The sequence below is a fragment of the Semicossyphus pulcher genome, unplaced genomic scaffold (assembly GCF_022749685.1).
Source record: "Semicossyphus pulcher isolate SPU_LCO1_2020_fin unplaced genomic scaffold, fSemPul1.0.p SCAF_16, whole genome shotgun sequence".
NCBI classification, from domain to species: domain Eukaryota; kingdom Metazoa; phylum Chordata; class Actinopteri; order Labriformes; family Labridae; genus Semicossyphus; species Semicossyphus pulcher.
In genome coordinates, this window is record NW_027211670.1 from 18663821 (window position 1) to 18688939 (window position 25119).

The window sequence follows — 25119 nt, forward strand, 5'->3', positions numbered from 1 at the left end:
TGATAATCAGCGTGGTAATTGATAATAATTAATTAATAGTTGCAGCTTTAGTTGGGATTATTTCTAAAACACAAAAAATCTGGTGCTTTTCTGTGCTAACCTGAAGGATGAGATACAGTAGATATGAAGGTATTTTTTTCAGGCTTTTTGTCTAACCTTTACTGTAGAGTTGACAGTAAGGGGATGACGGCTGTACTCAGACCCTGGTTTATGGTCGGCACGTCCAAATAAACTCATCTCCCACTTTTTTTTTGAGCAATGTGCAAAACACTCGGTAAGCCAATGGAGCCGGATTTAGCTAATAATAATTTATCCGATTATATTGAGATTTCAATAGCAGGTCTTTGGCTCTGAGTTCTTTTAAGAGCTTAGATATTAAATGTACCCCATGACATTTTTGGTGTGCTTTGGGGCTTTTTTTATGAGTGCTTGATGTGATTTATCATCCTACCAAAGGTTATGCGTTATTCCACTGATCTGCAGGTGGCAGACATTTACTCAGAAATCAAAGGTGGTGAAGAGCACTTGAAGCTCGTAAACAAAGTCGGATTTTAAATATTTAAAAAGTTGTCTTTTCAAAATTACTTTGAGGATAAAAGGCATTCAACATGTTTGTGAGACCTTTTGAATACATTTTTTTTTTCTGAATAACATTTAATGTAAACCAAGGGCAGCTTTGAAGCTTATTTTTTCTACTTTTTCTTTTTCTTTTTGTTTTGATACTGGTTGGAACCCGACTTCAAAAACCTGGCTTCCTTCATACCCCTTTCCCACCAAAATTAGCACGTTGACGCAGGTTTTTCAGACCTGGGAAGACCTGCTATTAATGCTTATTGTCTGTTTTCCCATTGTCAGTGGAGTATACTGCTGTCGGTCTGTTTTCTGCTGCGTCATCGTCTGACGTCACAAATGCGCCCGAACAGCAAACTTCTCCTCGGATCAGAAGACGCTCTCTCACCTCGCTGTCTTGCCAGTGTTGCTGCATCTTGCATGAAACAAAGAACAAATTCGCCGTTGTATGTTGTTCTTCTGTATTTAGCAAGGGGGCGGAGATTATATGTTGACAGGGGTTTTGTGTTCCCATCATTACTGATTGGAGCCAAGGCGATAACTACTTGGGTCTACTGCAGAGTTATTTGACCCGGGTCTGAATGCCGATTATAACCTTTCCCGCTAAGCTAAAAAGCAGAGTGTTAGCGGGTGTTAGCGTGTTTTTTGACCAGTGGGCATCAGTGGGAGTGTGACAAAGGAGTTTGATAGACTATCCTGTCTGACGATATGCAGTAGAAACACCTCCTGCCCCCCTGCAGGCCGATGTTCCTCCCATTATCCTAACACCACTTGGCAGATCCCTGAAGAATACCCGTCAGCGCTGCAGCAGAGCTCGCTGCAGCCAGCCCCGTCCCAACACCAGCAGGCCTCATCAGGAAAACACAGATAACACCTGCAGCAGCACCTCACCGAGTTCACATTTGTCCCATACAAATGACCACACCAGGTTGGTGTCGGTAAAGGGTACATTGTTTTTGTACTCTAGTCATGTCCTCTAAAGCAACAAAGGTCTAAAAAGGCTCACTTTAATCCAACCCCACATATGAACTTATAATATTAAAAAGCTTGTAGCGACATCACTGACATAATGATGGAAAAATATATCACTATTACAGCACCGGACCCAAAACATATGCCTCTTAATAAGGAGAACATTTGTTAAATTGAGCCCTATATTACCCTGTCTGGATATTACCACTGTGTTCTGCAGTCAGGCAATGCTTCAGCATGAATGAGCCCTCCGTTGACTCTCATATAGATTTATGTTGTCATGTATATAATATAGTCATGTAGTCCCATGCTCTTGAATTATAAGAGGTCTGTTATTTTACATGCAGACCTCGTCAGTCCGTGCGGGTTAGTCATCGAGCGCGTGTAGCATCTCTTTGCTGACTCCTGCATCCCCGCCTCAGAGACCCAGAGTGCAGCTGGAGCGTAATAATCATCCTCTATTCAGTCCCGCTGCCTGGGAAAGGGCGTTCTCAGTCTGCGTATTGAACGCCTCCTCATCCAAATTAAGCTCTGTGTTAATTTACTTGCTTAGTCTTACTGTATATTATTGTATCTCTCTCTTTTACTCATGAGCAATTACACCCTGCCTTCGTACACAGCCGACTTGCACAACAAGGACGAATCAATCCGGTTTGATTGAGGTTATGTAAGATTAATTAATTGTGAATCTAAGAATCTTTATCTGTTTTCAGATGAGTGGATGTTTAACATTGACATATGTCAGTTTTGCTTCCGAGTAGAGATAGACCGATATGGTTTTTTTCAGGGCCGATACCGATACCGATTATTAGTAGTCAAGGAGGCCGATAACCGATATTTGAAGCCGATATTCATTTGCAGTAAAAGTGAAAATATTGGCGTCAAAATTTTGAATAATACAAACTCTTGTATGCGGCCGTCGGATAAAAAAAAAAAAAGGCTGATGCCAATATGCGTCAAAATATCGGCGCTGATAATCGGTCTATCCCTACTTCCGAGTATTGACTACACAGAACAACAGTTCGCATTCATAGGCAGCATTATACATCTGTCAGACAACAAACTGCTGCAGCTGGCAATTACTTTTATCACAAGTTAATCTGCAGTATATTTTCCTCATTTGTTTGTTTAATGCGTGTCTGCTAAATGCCAGAAAATAGTAAGGTCTTAAATCAAATTGCTTGCTTTCAAAATGATTTTTCCTTGCAGACAACCGTCTGAAAAGCAATATATTCAGCGTATTATCACATGAGACAAAGAGGTGATTACAGCTCTGATTAGTGCTTTTGTTTAATAAATAATAAGGGATTAATAAAATACAAATGGTGCCAAATAAACTGATTTATGAGGTGTAGAGCCAAGGGTAGATTTGACTGATTCACACGGCACGAAATCCACAGGCTCAGTGTTTCTTTATTAACATTAAATCTTTGCAATGGCACAGTAAATGTTGAAAATACAATCATAGGGCTGGAGCGATTGACAATGCCACTGCTCTATGCCACACTAAACTCCATCAATGTCATGTTTGACCCTTGACACAATAAGAAAAAAGTTAAGTGTGCGTCCTGCTTGCGTAAGAATCAATCACAGTGGACGGCAGAAGAAGAGGTCGTACTTCCGTTTGGATCTAATGTGGTTTGCCCGCTTCACTGAAGCCCCTTTTACACATGCACTGCACTCCTGAAAATTTCCCGACATTGCCCATGTGGGCTGCACGCTAACAGATTTTTCACCCAGACTTTATGCTGACTTCTTTGTGCCAGCCTCCTAGTAAAATATCCACAAGAAGTCGGGGAGCCAATAGCCCCTTAAACTCTGTCAGTTCAAGGCGGGATTATTACGCCCATGTTACGTTCCGCCTTCTATGTAAAACGCACAGAGGCGTAATGGTGGGGTGAAGTCGTCCCGCCTCTTAGCCGGCATCGGAGGTAGTAACAGAAAATGGCCAAAATGCCAAAATGGCATCTGTGTGTGTGTAATTGAAGCCGGCGTTGTGACTTCCACAGTGTGCGTTTTATGTCTTCTCCTGCCTCATGAGACACTCTGGAAAATGCCAGACTGATGCGAAATTTTCTGGAAATTGTCAGGAGTGCATGTGTAAAAGGGGCCTAACAGTCATCACCAGAGCAGAGAGCGGCAGAGCGGTCAACAGACTGGAGTTGGGCTGCCCTGCCTCCCTCTGTCCAGTCTCATGCTGCCCTCTGTTTCTATTAACCTTCCCTGCTTTTCTGTCTCGCTGTTGCTCCTGGTGCCCTTTCGACAACAACGTTGCTTAAAAAAAACTTAAAGGAGAAGTTCTGTATTTTTAAACCTGGGCTCTATTTTTACAAATTTGGAAGTTGAAATGACTCATAGGAACAAAAACTTTTGGAATCAGTCCACCGTAGCTGCGACTGATAGACTTCTGTTTCTGGTTACACAAAAAGGATCTCACTCTTTAAATACTCTTTAAAAAAGGACGATCTTTGTAGGGATCGCTTCCATAACGTTGTCGGACACCTGGAGTAAGAATCCCAATGGTGCGCAATTGCCCCACGGGATTAAGTTGCAACCACTGCAGCCGTATCGTGGCTACGGCGGAGGACATCTGCTGGACTGATTCCAGAAGTTTTTGTTCCTATGAGTCATTTCAACTTCCAAATTTGTAAAAATAGAGCCCAGGTTTAAAAATACAGAACTTCTCCTTTAAACTTTCAATGTCACACAGCACTGAAACCTCAGTGTACAACAAGTGAGCGACAAGGGGTTTTAGAAAATCAGTCCGTTCATTGCTCGCGCTTTGACTCCCATGCTGGAGAAATTTAGCTTGGAGTCCAATTCCCTTTGGCAAGACTGAGTCGCTGCAGTGATGTGATGTCACTGCTGCTAGACACTGGAGGATTTTCTGCCAGTTTGCATCCTCAAAAGCCCAGCCCAGCCAGACGGAGAGTTCCCCCATGCTCTCCTCTGCTTTCTCCTGCAGGAGAATCCTCTTGTCGGGGATTTCCTGGTCGGCTCCCTCTGCGGGCTCACAGCCCACAGGGACTTTGTACTAAACATCAAGAGCCTCTGTCTCTTTCCATGAACATTTTCTATAAACTTTTCTGCTTTCCCCACCCCTCCTCCTTCATCAGCATACTGTATTCTCATCTGAGTATAATGATATGTTAGACTCTGCGTGGATTAGTGCAGGTTATTAGTGAGCCCGAAGTGTGGAATTACAATCAGGCCAGTGTTTAGATGAGGCTGCTCATAATTGTAGAGAGGGCGTAGACGCGCGCAGGCTAAGTGGATGGGTCTGTAATCTGATTCCTGACTCGTTTTCCTCTGATGATAATGTTCTGAGTTCGCACAGCCTTATGCAAGAGGTTATGTATGGTAATGAGCGCTCGGCAAATGATGCTCCTGTTTATCACGTTTCCAGAAATCATTTGCATGCCATTCTCCGGAGAGAATACGGTCCACTTCCTCTTCGTCTTCTTCCTCTGATGGGTTTCTCTCTCCCTCGCTGCTCCCGCACTGACAGCAGTTTGTTCCTCCGGGAATGCAAATACAGGTTTATGAGTAATCAGAGCTGTCATTCAACCCCCACGTGACGAGAATCACACTGGTTCTTGTGCGAAATTGCGCCATCATCATTGCCTCTCGTGTCAGGGCTGTGTTTGATGGTTGTCATTTACTCAGCATCTTCCCAGGGTGTCGTTAGGGCTCATTTTGTGATTGCAACTCTTTGCCCACTGAGAATCCTGCCGGGTTCTCCGAGCTCCCATTAGTTTGATATGAGACCTAGTTTCATTGGCAGGGATCACAGGGGCAGTCTTTCATTTCCCGATGAAATATGATGCTTTGTGTCTCTAATCAGCGCTGTTTGTTCGAGCTGATCCCTCTCAGCACCTTCCGTTTGGATAACGCGCTGAGTCAGCCGGACCTGTGACCCAGTTCCAAACAAACACACACACATGCAGCTGCTGACGGCTTTACAGACTTTTCTGGCTACACCTAATGATGGTTTAATCGAGCGCAGGCTGCTCTGTGATGGTCGCACACAGATTGATCCCACCTCCCTTTTATATTGTTTTGTTGCTTTCTCCCCCTGCAGGGAACCTTTTGTATGCCAGCGTGGTACCACTGAATTCATTTCCTGCGCTCTTTGTTCCATTGTCAGCCCTTATATGGCTCTCGTTCTGGTGGATTCTCTGGGCTCGTTGGATTGTTCTGGCGATCGAAAAATGCAGGCACGCGTACGCCCACATACACTTTGATAACAAAACAACTCGGGGCTGAAAGAAACAGGCTAAACATGGTGTTTCTGTTGAATCCACTAAATGATGAAGTGTTTGCCGGTTGAGTAACGTACATCAGATACAGACTCGCAGAGGTTGTCAGAAGTATTATGTAACAGCATGGTAATTTTTGTGGCTGTACTGTGTGGTGGTGTTAAGCAAACGCCCAGTGAAATGCCTCTAATTGGGTCTCTCTGCGGGTCTACTGGACCTTATTGCTCTTTGGATGTTGCTATGTTGTCATTGTTTTTGAGACATTTCCTGTTGCCATATAAACTTTTTTACAGTGTTTGCATTTGACGAACAGCTCATTCAGCTGTGGCCTCTTTGAGCCATACATTTATAACTTAATCATACCGTCTTAAACAACATTTCTTTTACCTGACACATTCTCTTTTGCTAATTGGAATTCTCTGTAAACAGAGCCATAGAACAGAGCTTTAGTCATTAATGTTTTTTTTGCTCTGTCTGTGCAGAATCAAAAAACAAATTGGAGCCGGACTGATAAGGGATTTCGCGAGACCGATACAGATGTAGGTTAAAAGGGGGGAAAAAAACATAGTTACCGATACAGAGGTCGATATAGATGTTTTTTTCCATATGGAATGGACCCATTTGCACCAACATGAGCATTTAATAGGTACTCAGAAGGATGCTTTCTTAAATAAGTAACTTTATTAAAGTGGTAATCCTCAAGATCTCAGACTGTTTGCCTTCATCTGAGCGTCGAGTTTGTTTCTTCTTCTTTGGATTTTCACTTATTTTTGAAGTTGTATCTGTAGTCATCGATCTTTTCTTTGTTTGTTCAGCCATAGTAGATTACTGTTTACTCGCAACACTTGCAGAGACCGGAAAAGCAGCCGCTTAGCTCCGCCTACCCTCTCTGGCAGACCAACCACTGCTGGCTGATGGAAAATGCGTCACTAACTGGGCGCCGCTTGTAACACTCAGTCTGTAATACTGCAAATGTAAAGGCTTTCATCAGTGGGCCATAGGCTCAATCACCATTGTGTTACCTCATGTGGCGATAGATAGTGACGTAACAGACATTTTTTTACATGAAAATCTTAGAGATTATAACTTTAAAAACTATTTACAGTATTATACTTCCTCAACCAATTAGAGTGTGAATCACTCTCTACCCTGCTTTGTTGCTATGCTACACAGTATGCTGAAGACAGTGCTGAGAGTCTTGTAAACCTGGGATTCAGATCGCCCTCTTCTGGACAAACCCAGCGATAAGACAATTTCTAAATCACCCAAAGTAGTGTTTTTTTCCCCAGTAAATGTTTTCATAATGCCTCATATTGGAAAACATATACACCAATATCTGTGACAGGCCAATATTGGTCCGATAATATCAGCCAAAGGGATATATTGGTCGGGCTCTAATCCAAATAGTTATAGAGGTAATTATTTTAATTATTAATTCAAGGACATAAAAGTTTAACTTCAAACATCACTTTCAGATGATCTGTGACGGGACATACTCGTGTGTGGGAGCAGAATACATACATCTATCTCACTCCATTAGCAAAAGCAGCAAACAGAAATACTTTGTTCCCGATAATTGGCCACCATAACAACTTAAGAGCTAAATGGCACCAAAAAAACCCCGAAAAATCTTTTGTTGTTTGCCACCTGACGTGGTAATGAAACATAATCCACTCCTCTGATGGCAGGTGATTGTGGGAGAAAGTGCTCGATTCACTTGATGTGCCAGCAGCATGCTGGGAAGGCTCCATTACCTGCAGCGAGGGTCTTTTTTAATTAAGCCATCTTTCACCTCTGGAAACCTGTTGTTGAAGCGGCCCTGCATGCGTTCCCTCAGCAGGACATGCATACACACACACCGGTGTCATTTCTGCCTGCAGGTGTCCTCTCAACACAGCCACCGGTCGGTCATGCCGTATAGCTTGTGTGTAACTTTTGTGTGGTGTGCGTGTGCGGTGTGTTTGTAGAATTTCTCAGACAGGTGTCGGTCGTTGCTGATTCGACAGCGAGATGTTGCACACAGTCCTGAACATGAGTGAGAACACGTGTCAGCAGTCAGGATATCATTGTTGTTCTGAAGTGACCTTGACATGTTGATTGAGCTACCACAATAGATGCCTTTGAATTGACGACATCAGAGAGAATAACCTTCAGTAGAAAAGAACGTTTTTATTGAGCAAAAAGAGTCTTTTCATGTGATGCTTACTCCTCTTTGCAAACAACGTTTTTGTCCCACTTTTTCTCTGTTTGTCTGCAAGTAAGAACAACTCATGAAAAACTCTTGTGGGCATATTTTGATTAAATCTGGTGAAAATGTTCAAACAAGCAAAGTTTTTCTTTTCGAAGAAGTTCCCTGTTTTTTTTAGAGAGTGGTGTTATGTTGATCCTATTGATTCCTGTTCCTTTAGCAAACCAAACATGCCCTTGTAGTGTTGAACTAAACCAACTTGAGGTAACACCCTGTTTTTATTGTCTGAAAGGTTAAGATAATGAGAAACACTGCGATTTTATTTTATCTCTGTGTGTCTTTCCTGTAATTTTGAGGAAATCTGTTTTATTCTGGTTTTATTGTTGTTTTGGCACGTTATCGGTATCTGCAGATAATGGCTTGAAAATATCAACATCCGCAGTTATGTCATTTTTTTGCTGATATTTTCCGTCGATAAAACAAGGCTTTAATTCGGCCTTAATGCTCAAAGATTCCCAAAAAAGCTACGACATTAACTCTGTATGAGTGTGCACACTGCTTGCGCAAAATTCTCAACAATATACAAATAAAGCCTAAAAAGTCACAGAAACTCGAGCCAATGAAAAGAAGTTAAACAGCTTTCACAACTCTTAACTAGCTAACAGTTAGCTCACATTCTCGTCATTTTACCGACTTTACAACTTCAAACATGCCGAAAATACACTCGCGGCCACAGCCAGCGCTAACAGAGTGTAAGATAAACATCAGTGCAAAACTAACTTACACATTCATGGATGCACACATGACAAAAAGAGTCTGTCTGCGATCTCTGATGTCTCCGTAGTAGGTGCAGTAAACAAGTCCGGGCATGTCTCCCTCACTGTCGCGTTTTGGGGGGATGCTGCATTCATGTGCGCTCAGAAACGTGGGCGATCAGACATGTGACCTTTTGTACAACGTGAAGAAGGGTGCAAGATGTCTTTTGGCCACTTCAATAAGAGTAGGCATGATATCAATTACACTACAGGGGAGGCTTGGTGTTCTTTGCAGTGAAGTGGAAAATAACGTGCCTAATACATCGGTATGGAAATCGGCAATCTGGGGTGCTGGTTTAGCCCAGTTGGTAGAGCCCCATGTACAGAGGCTGCAGTCCTCATCGCACTGATCGCAGGTTCGACTCCTGGTCTGCCGATCATTTGGTGCATGTCATCCCACTCTCTACTCTCAACATTTCCTGTCTATCTTCAGCTGTCCTACAAATAAAGGCAAAAAGCCCAAAAAATAATCTTAAAAAAAAAAAAGGAAATCGGCAATCTGCAACAAAGGTTGGAAAATATCGGCATATTAGATATCGGCAAAAAAATCCAATATCATGCATCCCTAGTTTCTGTGTTCTCCATCATCCTTGCTTCCCTTTCGGTGGGTTGCAGAAATGTGTTGATATTATAGCTTCACTGGTGCCAGGCCCAGCCGTCACTGTGTCAGACTGTGTGGGTGGACATCCTGTGGTTGTGCGATGCCTCTTCTACACATTGCAACGCCACACAATTAGTGCCACAAGGGAGCCAAATCCTTTATTGCCTCTTTCCTCCCCCTGTAATATCTCCTCCTCCTCCTCCTCCTCATATTGTCCTCTCTTCTCCTTCTCCAGCAATCTATAACTACGATGCCCGGGGAGAGGAGGAGCTGTCGCTGCAGATTGGAGACACGGTGCACATACTTGAGACATATGAAGGTGAGAACAGGCAAACTGATGACGCGCATGATCAGAGCCGACAGTCTAGTGTTGGGCATTATTTTCCTGTCATCACTTGTACCACTTTTGTTTTGTCAAACGTCTGCACGTGTTCAGTAAGTGTACAGTAATAGGATAAAAGCAATAATGGTTACGATGCTGTAAATGCAGGCTGCAGCAGCTCCACACTCCAGTGTTTCATTGAGCAAGGACGATTTTAATGTCTTTCTTTATGTTAAGTGATAAATAAAACATTGCACCCTGTTAAAAGTCAACTTAAGTGCAGGTTTTATTCTTCCTGTGTTCCTGTATGTGAAAATAATCTTACATTTGTGTTCTCCATCAGACTGGTACAGAGGGCATAGGCTGAGGAGAAGATCCAAAAAGGTGAGTGACCATTAAACATGTTTTACACACTCGTATACGAGACATAAAAGTTCCATTCTCTCAGATTCAGTTGTCCAGCTGTGCATTTTCGGTCCCATAAACCATAATATTTTTTGCATTGTCATCTCTTCCTCTTTCAGGGCATATTTCCTGCTTGCTATATACACCTGAAAGAGGCCACGGTCGAGGGCAACGGGTTCGTACTTCTTCCACTTTTGGTTTTGAGTATCACACACATTTATGATTTTCTATTTTTTATATGGTATAATGTTTTCCTGTTGTCCATCCGTCTCATCCGACCAGTGTTAATTTCGTTTAACGAAATTAATGCAGAAAAATGTTTGTCAAAGATCTTTTCTCCATGACGAAGACCAGACGAGCTAAAAATAGATCGTTGATAATAAAAACTCTGACGACACGTGTGTTTTGTTTACGTTAAGGAGACGAGACAGGACTAAAATGTTAGTGGTGCTGTCGGACATTCAAAATGCATATTTTACCCCACTGTGCATCCAATCTGTCTACAAAAAAATACAAGCAATTCATTCCTGTAAGTGGATAACCCGGTTGGAGATAACGGGTATCACGGAGGTGGTTGTGAACATTCTCTGTGTCACTCTCACTCTGTGCGCGCTCACAGAAAAAGGGGCGTTTTTGCGCGTCGTTTAACGCTTCTTCTGCACAAAAAGGAGCCATCGTCGGCTGTGTTGATGATGAAAAGTAATCTTGAGATGCTGCGTCTTCATCGTTCTTCTACTGTTTGGATGATCTGCTGAAATTTCAAGTGTTAAATTTACCTGACGCAAACAGGTACACATGACAAGAGGGAGACTGGAGGGGTCATATTTTAAAAACGAAAAATAATGTCTAAATTGTGATGACTCTTCATTGACTAAAACTAAGAAGCATTTTCGTCTGAAGACTAAGACTTCTATATCTGAAATAGCTGCCAAATTTAACACTGCATCCAACCCTTTCTTGTGAACGCCTCCCTCTCTCCTTGAAGATAACTGCTTCAAATGTCCACTTGATTTAAGGAGTAACTGCTTAGACTTTAGTGGCTTAAAGGTCAGGAGCACTGACAAGTTTTTAGACTTAGCTCATAATTTATGATACGATTTTACCTGAACTGTCTTATAGGATAATATGAAATTGTGACAAAGGTCAAAGGTCAACTCCACTGTGACATCATAATTTCCCTTTAAAAACACATTCTAGCCTTTGCTCCTGATGTTGGTGGTCAGATGTCAAAAGTAAAGGCCATTGTGACCTCACTCATTTGACTGGTATTGGTATATTGATACAGCAATACATGGTCGTTCTGATTTCCCAGTGATTTTGACTCACTGTGTCACTACTCCATGACTCCTCGCTGTGGCTCTTATGACATGAATGAGGGTAATGTGAATGGAAATTAATTGGGCGAAGAAGTTATCTTGATGTATCATTACATGATTGTCTTGCAATATATCAATTATCGCAGAATTGCTGTATCGTGATATTATTGCCACATATCGCGCATCATATGAGTTACACTGTGATTCCCAGCCCTACTGGTTGGCGGTGCATACAACCTTTTCACAGTAATCCTAGTTTTCACAAGTAAGAGGAGTGTTTCTAGTTTGATACATTTGTATGTAAGACTATTTCATATTCATTTGTAACAGGAAGAATAAAGCAAATAGCATAATTTTGGTTAAAAACAACACTGAGCTTCGGACAGAAACAAGGATCCAAAAGGTGGAAAATGCTTAAGATATTTGTCCCACCACCATCTGATTTTCTGACCTACTAAGAAGCTGTTAGATAAAGTAGTGCACAGAGAGCCTGTGAAGTTCAGTGGAAAAATCTGCGCTTGATGTGATGTGACAAGTGTGTTTGTTTTTGCGCAACTTTTGACCCCGTTTTGTTTTGATGTGTCTTCTGTGATTTTACTTGCAAAACACAAACGAGAATTCACCCATAACTTCAAAGTGCTTTAATTCAACTGGGAGCATTGAGGAGCAGATATTCCTTTTCATCGAATCATAATTAAAAGATTTGAACAAAGCAGTTAAATAACTGAATGTTCTGTGATACCGAGCAGCATGCAGTGACAGTGTCTCAGTGTGGAGGGGGAGTGGCGGAGAAGAAATGACATTTGTTCACTGTGCCTGCAGACAAAAGGAGACGGTCATTCCCACTGAGCTGCCCCTGGTTCAGGAGGTCACCACAACACTGCGGGAGTGGGCGACAATATGGAGGGACTTATATGTGGTAAGAAAACCTCCCAAAAGAGGAAGCACACACACACACAGATATGTGTTTTGGGGGAAATAAGGCAATTTAAGAGGGTAAAGAAACACTCAAAGTGGGACTTTTTGGTGGTAAAGCTAAAACAGAAAATGGGCCAATTACAGATATATCATATATATAGCTTGTATTTTACCATATATGTTAAGTGTATACAAAATAATATGTATCTGAATGTTTTATAGGCTGTTTTTTATCCATAATGACGCTATGCTGTACATATGTTCATCCCTCTGTTTCCTCTGACAGGGTGACAAGCGCGAGATGTTCAACTCTGTCCGCGACATGATCTACGACCTCATCGAGTGGCGTTCCCAGATCCTATCCGGCACCCTCCCGCAGGACGAGCTCAGCGAGCTCAAACAGAAAGTCACCTCCAAGATCGACTACGGCAACAAGTGAGGATCAAGTCTTTAGAGGATCATATCTGCGTCCTTCCCTCCCCACAGCTCATATCCCCTTATCCTGGTATCTATCTGATAAAGCTGCTCTTATTGGAATAGGTCAGCGGTGTCAGTCAGTGGAAAACGGCAGGTCATTGCTTAGCTTGATGACAAACTGGAGGGATTAAACTCCGGCACACCTTAATGTATTCCATCATGAAACGACAGCTCGTGCTGTGTCTGCAGTGAAAATCGGTTAAAGAATGAAAATTGCGACGCTCCATTCTGCTCCTGTGATGAAACTAGAAACCTCTGGCCAGGTGGAGAAATGGCTTTTGCCTCTGCAGAAGCAGGGAGAGATGAGGTGATGAAATACACTGACTGCATGTTGGCAGCATGCTGTGTTCTGCAACGACTCCCTCCATAAAAGAAAGAAAGAGGTGAAGGGGAGTTTGAAAGAAACCTCGGAGCTCAGGGGAAATTATGTGAGGATGAAACAGGAGTAGCTGCAACGCTTAATGTGTGCTGTTTTTGCTCATTCATAAACGCCTGGAAGTTTACTTGAATATAACGTCTTACTGAATATTCGTCATTTCTGCCGCTTATTAACTCTCCCTAATTTTTATTCCAGATACCTGGATCTGGATCTGGTGGTCAGAGATAAAGATGGAAACATACTGGACCCGGAGCTCACCAGCACGGTCAGCCTGTTCAGAGCACATGAGGCAGCCTCCAAACAAATAGAGGACCGGATTCAAGAGGAGAAGGTAAAGACGGAGAAGACTTGTCCTGCCTTTTATTCAGATGGTATATCAAAAATATGTGTAAGCACATGAAGTCACGTCCCTTCTTCCCGTCTCATTGAGTCTTAGCAGAGGTTGAACCAATGACTGTATATAAAGATGGACAACGCGTCTCCATCTGCTCTCATTGTACAAAATTAAAGCCAAAATACCCCCCGGGACAGGCGCTGACATTTTGCAATGGTGACGTCATTTGGAGCCAGAGCTGTGCACCTAGAGATGGGCAGGTGGAGCCACCGTAGCCGCTAACCAAAACACACACTTAACTTACCGAAACCCCCCCCCAGCAAAGATCCCGCACGTCGGTGTGTGTTTAACAGCAGAACAGCTTCTTGTGTTGGTCAGACGTTCACAGATATGTAAACTTCAATGATTGTTTAAGTTTCGTCTCCTCTCACCGTTCCTGCAATACTCTGCTAATCGGGAACAGATTGGCTGCAGGAGCCGTGTTTGTCAACAGAGCTGTCAATCATCATTTTGACAGCATCAAATAACTGACTGAATATAAACTTGTCAGAAAAATGAACACTTGGATATAAATCAGCATTATGAGACCTAACTATAATGACAGAAACCATGTTTGAGAAACATTTATTTGACGTGTATTTGGTTTCATAGTTTGACTCATGTCCCATCTGTTAACATGGAGGAGGCGGGCTTTATGACCTATACTGCAGCCAGTCAGCAGGGGGCGATAGAGAGGGTTTGGCTTCACTTTTAGGGAGCTCTCATGTCGTCCATCTTTTTATACAGTCTATGTGTCAAACAGTTGCAGTTACAGTTCATGATGACCCCTCATTTGTCCTAATCTAGTCTCTGCTCCATCCTTATGCACAAAAGTCCAGACTGAAATGTCCCAAATATTGTGTAAATTCTGGTAATTTTGGTTGCGACATACAAATAAAAAAACTCTACTTACTTTGTTGATGCTCTAACTTCTCATCTGGAGCTATCATGACGACTAATTTTAAATTGTTAACATGTTAAACATGCCTGTTTACTTCAGATCTTCACAGTCTGAGTCTCACAGAGCAGCTAGCATGCCTGTAGCCCTGTTTTGAATATGTTAAATTACCTTTACTGGCTTTATTTACATAAATAGTAAGAGCACACTCATTTAGATTAGCTTGTTTACATTTGACCTTAAGCTATTTACAAGGTTACATAAACCGTCAAGGGAGCTATTGTTGTGCTGATTTGAAATAGATGTTTTCTTCTTGACTGGCTGATACAGAATAACAACCACGCAGGCTTTAACAATATCACACAGATTGACACAGTGCATTTAAAGGTGGGAAAAATGCCAGAAAAGAACAAAAACCCTGTTTGATGTAGAATAGTCATTTCCATAATTAAAGTATAGCACCGGGGCCTCTCCTGGTGCACAAACAAGCTCGACTGCTTCTTCAGAAAGTCTTTTTCTCTTGGCGTATCAGTGGCATACCTCACCTGGATGTCAGCTGGCAGTGTTTAGGAGTGCCAGACGCTAAGTGCCCTGCAGTTATGTGGTCTCATCTTGTGTGACCTTTTCATCCCGGGGTCTTTATTGCATATGCATGGGCAATAAGAAAGTGTGCAGGTCAATGCGATAAATATTTATGATTTTGGCTCCGACATATTTTTGAAGGACATCCAGGGTAACACGCGATCAGTCCACCTTTTACTGCAGATGCACTTCTGGAGATCAAGTGAATATAAAGGCTTTTTATCCCATCATAGAATACATTATAGTGAATATTGATGTCTTCATAGGCATTGTTAAATGTTGCTTGTAAGAAGATACAGAGAGAGTGTGCGGTTGCTAACCACACCTACGCAGCATCTCTTTCTTCATACTCTGATGTTCTCCCAGGCAGCCTTGTATTTTCTCCTGGGCTCATTGCTCAAACAAGACGGGCCTGAGGTCTCGCTGCATGTCACAGAAAGCCGTGGAAGAATGCCCAATATTGAATTCAATATCTCTGTTTCCCTCCGACAGTCTCAGAAGCAGAATATTGATCTGACCAGGCAAGCAAAGTTTGCCTCCACACCGGCGTTCGCCCTCTTTGTGACTCTGAAGAATGTGGTGTGTAAGATCGGTGAGGACGCAGAGGTGCTCATGTCTCTGTACGACCCCGTCGAGTCAAAGTTCATCAGGTAAACCCATGGGCGCATAGTCAAATTCATTCTTTCTTTCCTTTCCTTCTTTGTTCTGTCTTTCTTTCTCACTTCTAGTAGTTTTTGATTTTCCTTTGTTGCAAATAAATGATTGATGTTCTCTCTGTTGCTAGGCAAAAAGTGTAAAGATGATCTTCTCTCATCTGTATTTCAATTTATCTAACACAGTGGAGATGCTTCTCTATCTTAACAACTCGTGCCCAAATGCTATTGTTATTTCTAAATCAAGTGATGTTTGGTCAGCATGTTCCCGCAACAAAGCAGGATTGAAACCAGCCTCCTTAATGAAGCAGATAATACACTCACACGCTCACACACACAAATTCTGCAAGAACGTGACAAGAGCAAGTCCAGCCTGCTTCCCAGGGATTTGCTATTGTTTTCGGATTGTGACAGCAAATTATCACAAGTAGAGCAGCTTGTCTTTGAAATGCATTCAACATCACTCATGCATTTTGTTTCCCAAGCGGATCGGTGTCAGGATTAACATTCAAGCGCCCTCGGCTTTAAAAGAATCTATAGTTAATGCAACTTAGCCTTCATTCTCTGTGTCGTAGATGTTTCAGCTTAAACAGGAGAAGTTGCTGAGGCAGATCATAACCCAAATCGTGCTTTTTTTCCCCATTACTCCGTCACAGTGAAAACTACCTGGTGAAGTGGTCAAGCTCAGGTCTGGTGAAAGACATAGACCAGCTTCATAACCTCCGATCGGTCTTCACGGTGAGTTTGCTCGCCTGTATGAGCGCCCCCCATGTTGGTGTATGTGTGTGTCTGCTCGCTGGCCTGTGGTCGTCCACTGTTTATTCAGCCATGTTATGAGGCATGTGGGAGCCTGTTTGCAGAGCCCGTATTTGTTGAGCTCTCTCAGAAAGAGCCCGGCTCGCTGTATGTATTTACCAAGGCAGTCACCTCTATCTAATGGAAGCCCAAGGGCGGAAGGGTCAGCGTGCACCCACTGGGAGCACTTTGCTAGTTCTGGATGGTATTGTCCTCAGGAAATGAATCTGTAGACACAATCGCAATTGTTGCAGAAGCAATTTGTGGTGAAGTTTGCCCTCAGCACAAACTCATCTTCACCTAAGAATGTCATTTTAATTGATCGGTTCTTGTTGTGCACCCTAGCAAGACGGGCAGATGGGGGTTATGGATAGGGTAATAACAGTCTCAACAGTCTGTCATCACTTTTTCTTTTTTTTCCCCACCTCAGGACTTGGGTAGTGAAGATCTGAAGAGAGAGAAGATCAGCTTTGTGTGTCAGATTGTCAGAGTCGGACGCATGGAGCTCAGAGAGAACAACACCAAGAAGCTGACATCAGGACTAAGAAGACCCTTTGGAGTGGCAGGTAAAGCTGACTTCACAGAGACTCCATTATAACAGGTTGTTCCACAAGCAGATGTAGAACTTAAGTTTAAATACAGTAGTATTTGGGTGGGTCTCTCAGGAATGGTTTTAACTGTGGGTTCCCCCAAGGCTCTATCTTAGGCCCAGTCCCTTTTAATCTATATATGCTACTACTTAGCAATTGTATCAGAAATAAAGCATCATAGCTACGCTGACGACACCCGAATAAACATTTCTGTATCCCAAGATGATTCTGTACCCGTTGATAAGTTAGTTCAATGCTTAAATGACATAAATGGGGTCATCTCGGATCCTGACCTCAGTTTTAAAGCCTACACAATGATACAGTTTCAATTCCTTTTCTGTAAAGCTCTTTGGGCTGCATTTTTCTATGAAAGGTTCAATATATAAATATTCAATGTTACACTGCATATTTCAGAACTGCATAGCCTCAACTCTCCTTGAATCCCCTGATGTGTTTAAGCCTTACGAATAAACACATCCTCTGTTTTGCCTCACAATTCAAAGGAAAGATTGGGCAAAGGTCCTTGCCCGTATGGGTTAATATATTTGGCTGAAATTCAAGAGATATCCAACTAAAGTGGAAATACGAATAGGATTTGATGTATCTCAAGCGGCCAGGCATATTCTAAACAAACTAGATGAGAGTCTTGCCCTCGTCATCCAACAGATACAACGACACCCCGCACTCAGTGTCTCTCTTTCCTAGTGCTACTTGAAGAGATGGTATATGACAGCCTCATCTTTAGACGTCACCATCATTGTGGTGGCACACAGCATGATGGAGATGCTTATTCCTGTGGGGTGTAAGCATTAAGGTGCTGTCACAAATAGTTGTTGACATCGTATCCAGTCTTGGTTCAGATTGATTGGAAGTCAAATCAATGTGTGCTGCCCTTCTGGTTGAATGTTACTTACTGGGTGTGGTTTGGTGTTGTCTGATGTAGGGATAGACCGATTATCGGCCGGGCTGATTATTGGCGCCGATATTCTGCATTTTGATGTATATCGGCATCTGCCTTTTTTTTTAATCCGACGTCCGATAAGAAATCAATTTAAAACTGGGTTATTTTGGCTCTGATGCAGCCGCGCCTCTCTGTCTGCAGTCACTACTCTGTCTCCAGCATTGTCCCACCCACAGCACTGATTGGTTACACGCAGAGCCATGGCACGGGTAACAGCCAATCAGCAGTGAAAGCTGTGCATGCAGAGTGCTCATACACACGGCGGAGAGGAGAAAAAGTTCATTTCTTTGCAAATTTTATTAAAACTTTGTTTTATTTACTTTATAAAACTTCAGGAAGTTATTTATTTATTTATTAAAATTTTCAGTTAACTTAATAAGAGATGCTGCTGACCCTGGGAACTCCCTGCGCTTTTTGTTTGTTTGTTTAATAAACATATGCTTAAAGGCATTTAAACAAAGTTAAGTGTTGGAGTTTGTATTATTCAAAATTTTGACGCCAATATTTTCACTTTTACTGCCAATGAATATCGGCTCCAAATATCGGTTATCAGCCTCCTTAACTACTAATAATCGGTATCGGTATCGACCCTGAAAAAACCATATCGGTCTATCTCTAGTCTGATGTGCTCTTTTGACCTCTAACCACACCCATCAATGACGTCACAGGCTCCTTAATTAAAAACAGTACGTCTCTGCAGCAAAAGGAGATGTTAATTACTGGAGGTCGGCAAAAACAACATGTTCATTCTGCCTTCATAATTGCTAATTGAAAAAGAGCACACGTCTGCTGCTGTCACCCCATGATGTCACCTTTCCATGCAGTTGCCTGTATCCCTTCTGCAGCCATGATGCACTCTGTAGGCCCTTGAGAATGTTTTAACCCTGTTTCCTTGTTTTTCCACAGTAATGGATGTCACCGACATCATAACGGGCAAAATGGACGATGAGGACAAACAGCACTTTATCCCATTTCAGCCGTAAGTGGATTGTTGAGCCGCACAAAATAAATCACACTCGTAAAAACAGGAGCATGGAGTTCCTTTTGGCTTGAATAATGTTGCATAACTGATACCACTATATTGAGTATGTACAGTATGTTAAAGACACAGCAGTTGCATTGTGGAAGTCTTGAATCCTTGACACCTGATTAGCGGGGATTTAAAGACAGAAGCGCTCCCTTATTCCCCGCTGACTCAATTAAGGCAATCTCATTAACTGCTGCCATTCTCGTAGCACTGCGTACAGAGCCAGAGTAACCTTTTCCTTAACGTGATTTCCTGCATAATTGGAAATGCTTCAGATTCCGGCAGTTTAGCTGCTAGATCACCTCACTTAGAGGTTTTATCTGTGGGCATAAATCATGGAAATTAGTGTCTTCCAGTGTGTAGAGAAGAACAGGATCTACGAGGTGTTATTTATGTCCAAGAGTGAACTCTTGCCAATGAATTTTTCCCAATGAAGTTTTGAAACACCAGTTCTACAAGCCGTTATTCAATGCGTTTTCAAGGCCAGCAAAGGCAGGCAGTGAAGGAGTCATGTAGGAAGGGTTTTGAGGTCGTGATATAATTTGGCTGGACTCTTGGCATCCAAACTGAAAATGGAAATGGCTTTTATAATGGACTAGAAAGATCGCAATCCTGCTGAAATAGGTTGTTGTTCTTGTTTACCAAGACGCTCCTTCATTATAATTCTGAGACTGAGATGACATCATCTCTGCGTATTAGCAGTATTTTATGTCGTGTTGATTTCTCTAGGGGTGGGAATAGCAGGGTAACTCATGATACGATCTGCGATATGATACGCTAATGATACGTCAACGATATGCCAATCATACGCGGTATGATACACAGTATGATACGAGGTACGATACGCGGTACGATATGCCCGTGATACATCAATGATATGCCAATGATACACCAACGTTACGTGGTATGGTACGCGATACGATACACCAATGATACGTAAATGATACGCGATACGATACCCGATACATGGCCCACGATAGCGATAATATCAAGATGCAGCGATTCTGCGATAATTGATATTGCAAGAAGAGATGTGCACGGGTTAACCATTAACCGATCGTTAAGAATTTTAACCAGTTAATACTGTCAGTTTGATGGTTAAATAAAATTGTGTCTTTTTTAAATATACGTACATATTTGGGAAACACATGTTTTGTTGTTGTTTGCTGAGCCGAGCCTGAGAGGAGCGCAAAATGTTACTTGTAAATTGTGCAATGCAGTACTTAGTACTTTGGTAACCAGGGTGACGAGTGGCGCCCCATCTGATTAGTTGCCTGAAAAAAGCGGCGGTGACGACACCAGCGTCTTTCTGAAAAGTTGAGAGATTTTGAATTCAAAAAATAGCAGAGCGCTTTAAAAAAAGACGCTGGGTACAGCGCTTTCTCTCTAAGCGGCCGCATGTTGATGAAGCCTGGGAGGTTAAACCGGCCGTCCTCCTAACACAGAGGATGGCAGCCAGACACACAGCTGACAACCTCACGGCTGCACTAACTGCTGTGGTGGAGACCTTGGGACTATTTTAATTTTGTTGGTTAACCGGTTATTAACCGTTAGGCGTGGCTGTGAACTGGTCAAAAAACTATTTCTAAATGCACATCATCCGATTAACTGAATACAAAATGCCACTAAAAAGGTGAAGTGCCAAATTAATGTATTTATTCACTGCAATTTGCTGTCAGTTTAACAGAATTTGACACTGAGTTGAAACAATGACTCAACTCTTCCGTTCTATACCTGATCCAAACAAATGTTCTCATTGCAGATTCAAGGCCCTGCTCTTGATGTCTCATAATGTTTTATCCCGTGATGAACTTCTGTTGTTCCTTATTTTCACTTCCTTGCTTACAATGGTTTTGGTTTCAAGGATGGAGGCACTGAACACAGTCACTGAGTCACTACAAAGACTGATCTGAGATTCTTTACCGCCTCCTCCACGCTGACATCAACACTGTCTTCTCCTCCATTCTTCTCCTGCTTGTTTAGAGTTCTCCGCGCTGCAGCTGCCACATTTCTCTCACAGCTGCCAAACACGTGGCGCTTCTCAGATCACATCTGCTACTTTCTTATGCTTTGTACGTCACCTGTCTCAGATCGCACCAATCAATCCGGAACTGTCTGCACCTGACGCCCTTTGCAGTTCAAAACATGATGTTACATTTTCTCACTAAACAACAGTGGATGTTTTTTGTTACCGTCTGGCGCTCGCAGCCTTTGGTGTAAAGTTTCCAGCCTTTTAAACATTTAAAGACTGGCTATGTGCAGGTCATGCTTCCCAATGCTACAGTGGAGCTCTAAATGCTGAGCGGGCATCATTCCCTAAACGATGATCTCTCTGTGTGTTTCTTTCATTACCCATCCTGCATCACTGTTAACTGCTAACAAGCGGCTTTGTGTCTGTCACGGTATTCGCATCACTCTTTGGTGTGTCTCTCTCTCTCTCTCTGTCTCTGTTTCACCCCACTCCCCTCCTCACAACCATCGCTCTGTGGCTCCTCTGCCCCGCTCCTCCTCCTCCTCCTCTTCCTCTGCCTTCTCTCCTTCTCTGTGGTGTTCGCCTGTTGTGTGCATACTGCAGGCTAGCGTTGGATGATGCCATTCGACACAAGCAGCTGAACATCTCCCGTTTTTCACCCAGGGTGGCGGGGGAGAACGACTTCCTCCAGACAGTCATCAACAAAGTTATCACGGCAAAGGAGGTCAATCACAAGGGCCAAGGTACGGTGCAAAACTCAGACACAAGAAGCAGGAGCGAGGGGGGAACTCAGCACACTGTCTGACTTTTATCAATGCTTTTGTTTCTCACATATCTTATACAGAAAGTTATGCAAAGTTAGGAACTATAAATCCAACCTGCATGTGAACATTTCACTAATGTTTATTATTATTAGTAGTGGTCGACCAGTATGAGTTTTTCAATGATGATTGAATTCATTGATGCCAATATTGAGAGGGCAGGGCGGCTGATGGAACATTTATTTAACACTGTTGTCTGCATTATCTGCAAGTAGGTCTGCACTCTGTCTACAGTACACTTATTTTAGATAAAGACATATATCTACTTAACAAATGTCCCCTGGTAATCAACAACTTCGTAAAGAAATTAGATTAATATATGTGAATGAAAAATAAAGTTTTAGTGCAGTTTTTTTTAGAAAGAACGGAAATTCTTAAACTTACACAAAGAATAAACAACATTGTTGTAGTTATTGTTGTTGAGTTAGGTGTCTAACGGCGGAGCCTTCCCCTTTAAGAGCGGTGGCCTTATGTGTGACGTCTGGCAGGTTTGTTATTAGAAGTGAGTGTAGAGAAAGTACCTGCAGCAGACTCTGTGAAGCGCATGCTCCAAGCCAGCCACACAGACGAGGCTGCCTGTGTATCCATATTTTGTTTAATCGGCCTTGTGAGCGCAGACATCGGCCGATGACGATTATGTCAGAATGTCGGCCGACCGATTAATCAGTGTATCACTAATTATTAGATTCCTTAAAAGCAAGTTGCCGTGACGTTGGAGTCTTGTTTTAGGAAGCCACACACTTATGCATGTCTGATGGCGTGTATTTATTTTTGATTGTATAAATAAATAAGAGTTTTTGACATACAGCTCTGGAAACAAAAAGAGACCACTTCTAAAAATAACGTATTCTCATTTAGGTCTTTTATTTGCAAAGAAATACTCCTGCAAAAAACTTCTCCACCACTCTTGCATTGCTGTTGTGTGATGTTTTATTTATTTAACCTTTATTTAACCAGGAAGTCCCCCTGAGATAAAATCTCTTTTCCGAGCAGGACCTGGCCAAGACAGCATACCGGTTACAGTTCTAATAAAGATAAAACGATAGCGAACAGGAAATACAATCATCAAATACACAAGGAAAAGACCAGCTGAAATGAAGCAGTCACAGAAACATGGACTTTTAACACGGCTTTAAATTGTTCCAAGGGGACTTTTTTATTTTCAAGATGTTTGCTCGGCAGAATGTTCTAAGTCCAGCCAGCAAAGAAGGAGAAAGCTTTTTTCCCCTGGCTCTGTACAAACACTTGGAACCTGGTAAGAGAGCCTTGAAGACTACGCTAGGCTGCTCTCATAGCATATTGCCTTCTTCAGGAAATGGAGGAATGCAATATCTGCCACAATGTAAATGTATTTCAATAGAATAAATTACAAGGTTTGTATTGGAGTTGTGAGTGTGCAGCTTTCATATCAACCTCACCAGAATAAGAGTGCACTTACCTCGGGCTCTTCATTGGTTACTCTTGACATCGGTTTTGATGTTTCATAAGATTGCATCTGTTGTTTGAGTGATATTATCTCTGTAGAAAAGTTATTTATACTTAGTTTGTTCCAAATAATTTAAACAAGGAAGGCCATGATCTGAGGTCCCAAATGTAGAAAGTTACATTTCCATGTATTTTTATTATAAAGCAGACTTTGTGCTTAAAACTCTCAACCAACAGAAATATGCAGACGGCCCTTTAATCACAATCTGTGCTTTAAAGTTGGCCGTCAGGACTTTGTTGAAGTTGTAATGTCCCAGCTATAGAGTAATGGCACTACTCAGCCACGACCCAGCGAGACCTGCTGTTCAACCTTTTTGTGTTGTTTCGGCTCATTTCAGCGAGGAATGCTTACTCAAGCAGGCATAACGTAACGCCGTCTAAAAGGCGTCACTGATCGAATCAAAACATCCTGTTCTGCCGCAGCTCAAGAGACAACGAGAGAGAGAATATGAACAACTTTTTAAACACATTATGTGTATCAAAACTTATGGTACCTAAAATAGGAAATATAACCTTGACTGCATCTTTTAGTTAATACAAAACACCTTTACCCCTGACATACTGGCAGGCCGTTGAAACAGTTCATCTTGCTAATAAGAACATAATTCTTTGTCAAGTGCTCACACTATAAATCACTGCTCCCTCTATAAATAGTTGCCCTCATCACCATGACTACAGGATCCAAGTAATCCAGCTGTTAATTAAGCCGGCGAGCCCTCTGCATAGACTAGACCTTATCAGTGATTAGCAATCGGCGGGTAGAAGCACAACATTAAGTCGTCTTAGAGGCTCGTGCCGGGAGGGAGGGGAGCTACATGACAGCCTCCATGGTATTGTCACGCCGGATGAAGATGTACTCGGATAAATGTCAGGTCTGCTCCGGCCCACACTGGGAGGAACAGCGGAGCGCTGAGAGCATCTGTTCCGGTCACGCCTGCATATCAAAAGGCGTCCTGCTCGGCGAGTGAGAGATATGTCACTCATAACAATGTGGGGGCCTGTAAAGTGACAGTGGAATAAAGCGTCGGGGTTAACAAGCACCACTCATTTTGGTGGCCCCGTGAGGGAGCGCGCTACGGGAAGACTGCTTTAATTGGATGCCTTGTTTTAAGTAATTTTCAGAAGTATGGATCTGTGCGGCTTTGTTTGGTACTTGAGAGAATATTAAGAGTGAGTGTGGTTACAAAGCTGAAGCTGGCACACTATCCAGAGTCTGCAGAATAAAGGCTTCTTTTCCCGACCATGAAAGCAACCACTGGTGTGAAATTGTTAGGAAATATGACCCATGGAAGACCCCTGAAGGCCCTTTGTTTCAGACTTATTCAGAGACACAGAGTTTCCTCTCAAGCTGCACACTTTCAGGTTTCCAAGACCAATTATTTAAGTCTGGTAATAACTGCACAGTTTCAGTATTTTACCATAAATGTCACTTATTCCCTTATTAAAAGAAAAAGTGCTCTCGGAAGAAGTGTTGGGGACTCTGATATTAATTTTGCAGTAGGAAAGAAGAGTTTTTTGTTTTCTTTCCTCTCAAATTTTCCCATTGAGGGTGCCAAGTGTGTGTTTTCTTAACAAGTGCTTAAAGGTAGCAGTTTTATCTGAGACGAGGGCTGTGTGACTTTTTAGCAATTACAATAGCTGCACAAAGGTGAAGTAATGTGTCCATATACAGGTGTTATAAAACATGTCAAACAGCCATCAACTGATGGGGCTCAAGCATAGACTGTATAAAAAGATGGA

The 25119-nt window shown here is 42.4% G+C and overlaps 1 protein-coding gene across 1 annotated transcript in view; it reads left to right on the plus strand.

The window, feature by feature from the left end:
* The window catches only part of dock1 (dedicator of cytokinesis 1), a 248180-nt gene that overhangs the window by 16958 nt on the left and 206103 nt on the right, over positions 1 to 25119 (plus strand). The window contains exons 2-12 of the mRNA XM_069665134.1: positions 9641 to 9724; positions 10071 to 10111; positions 10252 to 10307; positions 12271 to 12367; positions 12653 to 12801; positions 13418 to 13553; positions 15568 to 15725; positions 16385 to 16466; positions 16954 to 17089; positions 18981 to 19053; positions 21737 to 21816. Of these exons, the coding sequence (XP_069521235.1) occupies positions 9641 to 9724; positions 10071 to 10111; positions 10252 to 10307; positions 12271 to 12367; positions 12653 to 12801; positions 13418 to 13553; positions 15568 to 15725; positions 16385 to 16466; positions 16954 to 17089; positions 18981 to 19053; positions 21737 to 21816 (1092 nt within the window). The remainder of the gene's footprint in view (positions 1 to 9640; positions 9725 to 10070; positions 10112 to 10251; positions 10308 to 12270; positions 12368 to 12652; positions 12802 to 13417; positions 13554 to 15567; positions 15726 to 16384; positions 16467 to 16953; positions 17090 to 18980; positions 19054 to 21736; positions 21817 to 25119) is intronic.